Below are 9,652 nucleotides of genomic sequence, written 5' to 3'. Positions count from 1 at the left end.
TGTTTCTAGAAGTCAGACTCTGTCTGAGATGGTATGTAACTACCTATTTATGTTCACTGTTTATAATGCACTGTTTATAATGTTATAGTGTTAGTTTACTCGTCTAAAAAACTAACATTTTGTGTGTCTCTCTCACGTTTGTATAAGAGTGTGTGATCTGATGATATTAGATCGTTGAGAATTAAAACATGAGACTGTAGAACCGTCTGTAGTTCACATTTTAACCCTCGTGGTGCAGTGTCTACGTCATATGTCTGTGTTCCATACACAGAACATCCAAAGGTTTTTTCTCTGCCAAATCCATATCCCGTATCCAGTATCCCGTATTTTACCCTTCTTTCCTGCCATCTTCCCATATTAGTATGTTCCCATAAATATCCTGTATTTTAATGTAATATTGATAAAAAAGATGACTTACTAAACTGAACGCCGTCACTAGCCTTGTGAGAACTACCACCTGAAATGGCCTGAGTGACAGTTCTCGCGAGATTAGATTAGATTAGATTAGTGCTGACATCAGCAACAAACCCGTAAACAACTCAGAACAGAGATGATAATGAAGACGTTCTGGTGATAAAAACCAAGAACTGGTGTAAATATGTTGTAAAATATAACATAGAGTTTATCTTCATAAAGACCATCAGGATGTGACACAGTTACACGTTCTGTTAGATTAATAACTGATATTTTAACGTCTACCACAGCAGAAGGAACCACGTAAGTCATCATGAAAAATCATCCAATCACAAGCTCCACAAATATACACTGTTTATAAAGTGTTAAATAATGTAAAGTCTGTAATAAATGTGTCTAATAAGTCATTAGTGAATATCAGAGAACCATATGAGTGAGTATGAGAAATTATAATAAAATATGTAATAAAATAAAATGTTAATGTTTAACTTAAAGACAAACAATGTGAAATTAACAGTAAATATACAACGTGTTGACTTGTATATAAACTGTAAGTATATTAAATAAACACATGTGCTTCATATACACATTTATGTTTTTATTTATTTTATAATTTATGAATTAGGGCTGGGAGATATATCGAGATTCAAGATGTATCGAGTTTTCTAGTTTGGCGATATAGAAAACTATAATATTTCATAAATCATATGAAACAAAATACGAGTTTTATGAGTCACTGATTTAACTTCTCAGAACAACATGTAAAGCTCAGTTTGATGATTAATGTGTCACATATTGATCAGCTGTTTATTAATAAATGAGCCTAGCATTTTACATCAGCAAATTTAACCCAGAATTGTTTTTTTGGTCAGACTTTATTTAATAAAATTATCTAGATTTATATCATATTTCACCATTATGATAAAATATATTGAGATATGAGTTTTGGTTCATATCACCAGCCCTAGTAGGAATGTTCACAGCATTTTAATATTAATAAAGGTCAAACTACCAGATTATAATCATATAATCGTATTTAGTCAGTGGTTGATAAGTGGGTATTTATGATTTATTGTACACTTATATTAAAATTTAGGAGATACTGGAGCTTGGTAGTGGACGCTAGAAAATTTCCCTTATTTTCAAATCTAAAACTTGACAGTTATGGTCAAATCACACCATTACTAGTCAGTATGTCAGCGTTACAGACATTACAGATTATTAAACACTTAAACAGTGCAGAAGTACGCTCCACCACATCATTTAATCACATTTAGCCTTAATGAAGGAAAAAGTCCAAATGTAGTTATTGTGCTGCTAGTGATTAATAAAAGGGTCTTTGTGGCTCCACTGACTTTGATCCATTATTGTTTTTATTGTAAAACTATTGATAAAAAATAAATGGTTTATATCACCTATTGTCATTTAGAGTAAAAATATATAGATATGAATATTGGTCCATATCACCCAGGCCTAGTGTAACCAAAGCAGTAACGTTTTATCTTGTAAAGGATATGATTGTATAAACTGTGTGAAATGAGGCGTTAAAACACTGATTAAAGTATGATTTTATTAATATGAGTGTGTTACCTCAATAACTAATAGAAATCACTGATATACTGTCTTGTTATGTAGCATGTGATGCTAATGCTAATGCTACACTACTTTAGTTAAACAAAGTAAAAATACTGTGACTATAAGAACATGTCAGACCTTTAGTTTAATGTTAATTATACTTAGAAACAGATTGAAAAAAAACAGTGTATCATTTGTTTTTCATTATGTAACAAAAACATAAAAAATGAAAAAAACATTTGTTTCCAAAACCAAAATGAAAAAACAGAAAACGCCTTGTTTTTGCTTCCGTACAAAGAAAACAAAAAACGAACACCTTTATCTATTTCCAACATGTAATTTCATTCTAGAGATCGTTAGTGTTTTAATAATGTTCATATTATAAATATTACACATATTGGGACTCGACGAGGTGTCCATGGTTTTCAGCTGATGCTGATTTCGGCCGATGTGAGCAGCTGTGTAGAAGTCAGGCAGTCCCCTCACTTCCACCCCTGGTCAATGACCACACAGACTACCTGAGTCTGCAGCGGTGGATTAGGACGACACCTGGATTGAGCACTTTTGTAAAATGGATGGGAGAAGCAGTATTAAAGCTACAGACCTCTGCTTCTACACTCCTCTCCTACTGATGAGACTCTGAACAACAAGCCCAGACTTCCATGGTCTCCAGCTGACTCTACCCAGGAACGACGCACATATTCAAACTGAAGGAGACAATGGCTTTCTGCTGATCTCAGCACTTTAGTAAAACTGACATTAGAAACAGTATCAGTGACAGTTTCCACACTCCTCTCCCTAAGCGTTCAACTTTTGATTGTTATGTATTTACTTTATTGTTGTCGTCTTTTTCTGACTTGTGTAGTTGTTTTAACATCTGTGAAGTGTTTGAGTCTTTGAAAAGCACTTATGAATAAAATGTATTATTATAATTATTATTATTATTGATGGGACAAGTTCTAACTGTGAAACGATAAAGGTGTTCATTTGTCGTTTTCTGTACGGAAGCAAAAGAGCTTGACTTTGAAAAACAAGGCTTTTCCGTTTTTTCATTTTGGTTTTGAAAACAAATATCAAATAATGAGTGTTTTTTTTTCGTTTTTCATGTTTTTGTTCCGTAATGAAAACCAAATGAATAAATGTGGATTGGTCGCTACATGCTAAGCTAACAAATATGTGGAACTGGTAGCTACATGCTAAGCTAACAAATATATTGGACTGGTCGCTACATGCTAAGCTAACCAAACATGTGGGACTGGTCGCTATGTGCTAAGCTAACAAACATGTGGAGTGGTCACTGCATGCAAAGCTAACAAGCGTGGAACTGGTCGCTACATGCTAAGCTAACAAATATGTGGACTGGTAGCTACATGCTAAGCTAACAAACATGTGGACTGGTAGCTACATGCTAAGCTAACCAAACATGTGGAGAGGTCCTTCAGTCTCAGAGGAAGAAGAACATTTATCGTCTGTAACACGTGGAACACAAAGATCCATCTTTAGTTTCCTTCTCCTCACCTTAAAGATACACAACGTGTTTGTTTGGAATATGAAACGTACGCTGCACAGACTGCTGTCAAAATTGTGGGAAAAACCTCTTTTAGTATTTGAAACGTAATTTAATGCACTTCTCATGAAAAGGACAGTTTATATATAAATATATATAATAAACCACTAAATCGTAATTGAACAGATTTATAAAATAGATCAATGGATATATATGGAGTTATTAGATTATTGTGAAGAGAAAATGAAGCTTAGCTAAAAATATAAGAATAGATTATAGTTTACAGAGAAAAAAAAGTGTACATAACTAACAGTAGGGGCCCAACAAGATGGTTGGTACCCAGGGACCAAACTGTGGTGCTACGGCCCTGCGTGGTTCTGTACCTGGTCAGAAACAGACCGTCTGCAGATCTTCATCACTCACTCAGACTCAGGTGAGATGATGAGAAGCATCTGAAATGTGTAACCACCTGCAGCGGTGATGACACTGTCACATTCAGGTGAAAAGCAGCAACATTTGTAGCCGTGCACGCGGCACGCACGTATGCAAACAAGCGCATGTGCACGGCGTGAGAATGATTGTGAGGGGGGGTCCTACCTCCACACCTGGCCCAGCTGCAGGACGTGCAGGACGCTCTGGAACACCCACATGCACACGGTGCAGCAGCTGCGCGGGGACGCGGCCCCGGAGGAGCCGCACACCGCGGGCCCGCTCCCTGCCGCGTTCCCCGCATGCACCGCCGCTCCGTCCCCGCGCTGCTCTCCACCACCACCGCTGTCCTTGGTGCCGAACGCCGCGTCGCTCTCCGTCACCGCTGCGTCTCCGCTCAGCTCCGTGTAGTCGTACACGAACCACCGGAAGCTGAGCACCTGGACCACCGCGGACGGAACCACCACGAACACCAGCGTCAGCCCGAACCACCAGTAGTCTCCCCGCAGGTAGTAGTCCGCGGCCAGCCACAGGTCGGTGGCTCCGTCCGAGAAGAAGACCAGCAGGGCGCACAGCACCCAGCAGCAGTCCAGCAGCGTGTACGGTCGGCGGCCCCCAGAGGGGATGGAGGGGACCCCCGGATCAGGGGCGCTCCGGGGCGGGTTGTCATCCTCCACAGACACCGCTGCTCCATCCGACTTAGCGGCCATGTTGGTGAGGATGGAGAGAAAGAGACGGAAAAAGAGGAGGGGGACAGAGAGAGAGAGAGGTGCAGCAGAGAGAGATTACATCATAACCAGCCTCATTAACACAATCTGATCTGATGGAATAACTTCACACTTTATCCCAACATGGAGTCATGATGACTTTACTCTTTATTTACAGCTTTATTCTCATGAACTGAGCTAGTTAGATGGATCTATAAAATACTGCTGAATCAGGGTTAGGGGCTGCTGATCTGCTGCAGTGCTTCTCAAACTTCTTTCTCTTATTTATAAATGGAAGTACTACAACACGTGTCAAACGTAAGGCCTGAGGGCCAAATCTGGCCTGTTAGACCATCCAATTCGGCCCACAAGACAAAGTTAAAAATACAGGAAAAAACACAAATTATTTTCTAAATTTCCAAATAATTCAGTTATAATAATGTAAAACATTTAATTAAACTACACAATATTTGGAGGATTTAAATTTTCCCACGATTTTATCACATGACTGCAGTCATTTTTAATCTCAAATTGGTCAAATAACTAATTTTTTTCTGAAATTATTTAACATAATTTCCCCAAATTAAATAAAAATTAATCACAAAATCAATTACAATTAAAAATCTTGCAAAGACTGATATCTGTCACTTATTGTTGATGCCGTACATACTTTATGTATCATTTATACATTGTGTAAAGTATACAAACTTGGGGGCATTAATGTTGAAATTGCTCATTTTTCTGCCAAAAATTTGTGGCCCACTTAAGATCAAACTATTGTATTTGGCCCCAGAACTAAAATGACTGACAACTCTGGATTACATTTTGCTCTGAACACTATGAAAAAACACTATAATATAAAGAATGATGGAATGAATAGGCAAAGCCAATGTATTTGTATAGAACATGTGGAGCTCTGGGCTCACATCCCAAGGGGTACACATACCCCCATTTGAGAAACATTGGGATAGATTACAGACAACCAGGGACTGATTTCACAGCATGAAGCACATCAGATGTGTTTGAAGGGAAACGAGAAAATTCACCATTTTTAATCAATAAAATAAAATGAATCAACGTTTATTTATTGGATTAAATGTTTTTACTTGAGACGTGAACCCCTCCTCTCCTCCACCGATACTTTGTGTTAAAAAAAAACAGTTTTAAAACAACCATAGCAACAATATAGCTTTAGACCTGTTTGGGATTTGAACCAAAGACACGATTTAAACTGGAATATCTGAGAAAGAGAAGACAATGGTTCTGTCACAGCAGAGGGACGTGGGTGTAACACACACACACACACACACACACACACACACTAGGATGATGTTATAAATGTGTTCTTGGCGACTGTCACTTGTTAAATAAACACTTCCAACAGAGGAAGAATCCCAGCAGCCAAAATAAGACGTGTTACTTCAGACAAACTCAGCATGAAAACGACCAACGATACCTAGAAAATAGATGAAATGTTCAACAACTATAATCTGTGAGATTAAACCGACTAAAGGTCACATTTTAATAATTAGAGGAGAATGACTTTGATCTGCGTCTGAATTTCTTTTTTATAATCTCTGTTTCATTTTCCTTCCAATCAGATGTCTTTATTCAACTTCTCCGTTCATAACTTTATATTTAAAGTGTAAATCCATCTTAATCCATATCAAGTGTTTATTGATCTATTGCTGGAGGAGATTAGAGGTTATTCAACCTTTAGGAACAACTGACTTTACCCTAACCCTATAGATCTATACCTTTAAACTTCTTTATAGTGTTTGGAATCATGTGTTTCTGTTAGTGGTTTGACTCGTTTAAAGATATATATAATTAATTAGAGACTATGTCGTTAATTTATCTAAATTAATGTCTTAAGAATAATTGACACGAGAAGCAATGTTTTTCCAGTTTAAATGTATTTTGGTTTATGAATCAATGCTAGCTGCTGCATGCTTAGCAATTAGCATTAAGGTGCTAGCTGCTACATGTTTAGCATTAAGGTGCTAGCTGCTACATGTTTAGCGATTAGCATTCAGATGCTAGCTGCTACATGTTTAGCAATGAGGTGTTAGCTGCTACATGTTAGCATTGAGGTGCTAGCTGAGGCTAGCAGAGCTCCACTGTTCCACAAACTCTTTCTCTAACAATTTTCACACAACTGGGCTTTAATTTTCCATCCAATGCTTTTATTTAAACTAAAATTAATGTCCATGAACAGGTTCTCCTGTTTCTTGTGTTGCAATGAGAAAGGTTCCGTGCTGTTTGCGCAGTAAAGTCCCAGCCCTAGTTTCTGTATGAAGAACATTACTCTTTCATTAGTCAAGAGTCTCTCCAAACATCACTAACCAATCAGCTCATCTTCAGTTGAAGTTAAAATAAGATTTTTTGTGTGTTCATGAAGATGTTTTACTTTGAAGGTTTCAAAGCCTCGGTCCCCACAAGGAAAGATTAATGTAGAAGTTCTACCTGTGAAGGTGGAGTTATTACAAGAACCAGGTTCAGGGAGTCAGGGTCATTACTAAGAGACGTTAGAGCTTTGGAGAGGAGCGGAGTGTGTAGACGACTCACACAATGGTAGAGCATCACACTGTGTGTGTGTGTGTGTGTGTTACATCTTAGGAGTGGGAGTTTTTGCAGCATGGCAGCTGCCACCATCACTTTCTGTTGTTTAGACCCCTGCTGTGCTGACAAAACACACACACACACACACACACACACACTCAGCCATATCTAAAGGCAACCCGCTATCATCATTAGCAGCATTAGCATTAGCTCCTCAGGTGGAGAGCAGACCGCAGCTTTAACACGCTCAGACAAAGGTTGACTTAACTCCAGCCTGTGTGTCTCTGAGGAATGATGTCATTGTCTGAGACTGATATGTGGATAAATGTTTTGCTCTCAGACGTATTTCAGACCTCACGTAGCCGTTAATCTGGTGATGATGCTCTGTAATAAGCAGAGATTTAGGAACTTGACATTCCACTCAATAAATGTAGTCCTGACGCGTGTGTCTAAACAGTCTGAGCTGAGAGTAAATCATCAGTCAGTGTCCAGGGTGTGATTGATGCTCTCATCTCATATTCAACTATTAAACTAGCTTAGCTGCTACATTCATTATTCAGACCTTAAAAAAACAGAAACTGCACAAAAAGCTGCTAAATGATCGAAAAACCTATTAAATAATCTAAAAATCTGTTAAATGTTTCACTCCGATAAAAAACAATGGGATGTTTACGGGCTGTGTGACATCATCAATCACATGATTTCAAGATGGATGAACACAGGCTGTAGAACTGTAAAGTAGTCCCTAACCAATATTTATCAGCCCTAGTTGCAGAACATTAGATAAAATGTGGAGTTCATGTTCCTTCTGATGTTTCCTAAAACTATTTCTACTCCAGCTAAACTTTACCTTCTGACGCTTTGGCTTTTTAAATTATTTAGCTTCTCCAATGAGGATAAATTACTTTCTCAATCCTTGTCTCCAAAAACGGCAACAGACTCATTACCGTCTGAACAGGCCGTTACAAGACGGATGAGAACCCGAGGAAGAGGAAGAGGAGGAGGAAGAAGGTCTGCAGGGAGGAAATAACTTCACTACCATTATGGTTCACTGAGCTCTGAGAGGAAGCTTTAATGATAAAAGTCACTGTGATTGGACGACTGTTCATCTCACATCAATACAGGATCTTTGTCCAGAGTGAAGCCCCGCCCCCTGTCCCTCAGTAGGTCTATAATCAGAGCCATTAGAACCATCCATCCATCCATCCATCCACTGGCTGATAAACAGCGCCACAGTGATGTCATCATTATTTAATGCAATGATAAACAGGTGAATTAACACAAAGCAAATGTATTTGTATAAAACAATTCATACACAAGGAAACTCAATGTACTTTAATGATTAATAAGTGCAACAAAAAACATTCAACAGCTTAAAATCTATAAGAACATTTAAAATCATCAACAACATGATACACAGTAGAGAAAACAGCGTGTGTGGATGATGATGACACAAAAGGTGGCGTAGAAAAATTCTTTGTGAATTATAAATAATAGGCAGTTTATGAAAACAATCTTATACATGTTGATTAAAAGAGGGACCAGTGAGAGAATGATGGATCATTGCTAATCTCTATATATATTTTATATAACATTAGCTCATCACCATATAAGGAATCAACTTCCTCTGGAGAATAATATGGAGAAAACAGCCTATTAATCAAAAACACATTAATAGTTCACCATTTCCTCTCAAAATACGGGATTTGCTTGTTTGTGTTTGTAAACCTGCTGCTTTTCTCAAAATAGTAACTTCTGGGTTGATGAAAACCCTCTATAAGGAAACTTCTTTTCATATTTTTACACATGGGGCTAAAGATCTGAGTGGAGGAAAAGCTGGTTTTAAAGTATATATTATTAATAATGAGCTGTTAGATATTTGGTGGCTTTAGATTGATTGTATATTTATTCTGCCTTACAGACAGTTTGTGATGCTCCTCTGGGTCTAGAGCAGATGTTTAGTGATGCCTTCACTGGATAGAGTTGATGAGGTCTAGTATTGGATCTCATCTCATTCAGGTATTGTGGGGAATGAAGCTGCTGATAAACTAGCTAAGGAGGCTCTGACACAAATGTAATATGTGTTCGTTTGTGTCAGTATTTTTAAAACTACTGTGTATCAACAAAGGCAAAGGGAGAATGAGACGAGAGGCACTATTTTAATAGTGAACCTCGTGTACAGGGCAGTAGACTCCTGTGGTCAACCAGCCAATCAAATCAAGGTCAAATAACCACATTCAGACTGGTGCATTGTGGGCTTTCTGCATATTTAAATACATTTCACATGTTTTACTGTGTCTGTTACTCTGATGAAATGTTATTAAACAACTTTAACCTTTGGACTGACAATGTTTTCAATAAAATCCATGTTTTCACCAACAACAAGTTAGTGTTTAATAGATAAGTTATGAGCTGTGTTCTCTCTACCAACCTTTGTTTGTGCAGTGATTCTATTGAA

The 9,652-nt window shown here is 37.9% G+C and overlaps 1 protein-coding gene across 1 annotated transcript in view; it reads right to left on the bottom strand.

Annotated features, from left to right (window-relative positions):
- xkr7b (XK, Kell blood group complex subunit-related family, member 7b) overlaps positions 1-4,641 on the bottom strand; it is a 44,361-nt gene extending 39,720 nt beyond the window's left edge. Inside the window, exon 1 of the mRNA XM_028453246.1 lies at positions 4,094-4,641. Coding sequence (XP_028309047.1) covers positions 4,094-4,635 — 542 coding nt within the window. The 5' untranslated portion in view covers positions 4,636-4,641. The remainder of the gene's footprint in view (positions 1-4,093) is intronic.
- Between the last annotated feature and the right edge of the window lie 5,011 nt (positions 4,642-9,652).

This window comes from Gouania willdenowi, chromosome 7, assembly GCF_900634775.1.
Source record: "Gouania willdenowi chromosome 7, fGouWil2.1, whole genome shotgun sequence".
NCBI lineage: Eukaryota > Metazoa > Chordata > Actinopteri > Blenniiformes > Gobiesocidae > Gouania > Gouania willdenowi.
The sequence above is the reverse complement of the archived record's forward strand: the minus strand, read 5'-3'. Positions and strand labels throughout refer to the sequence as shown.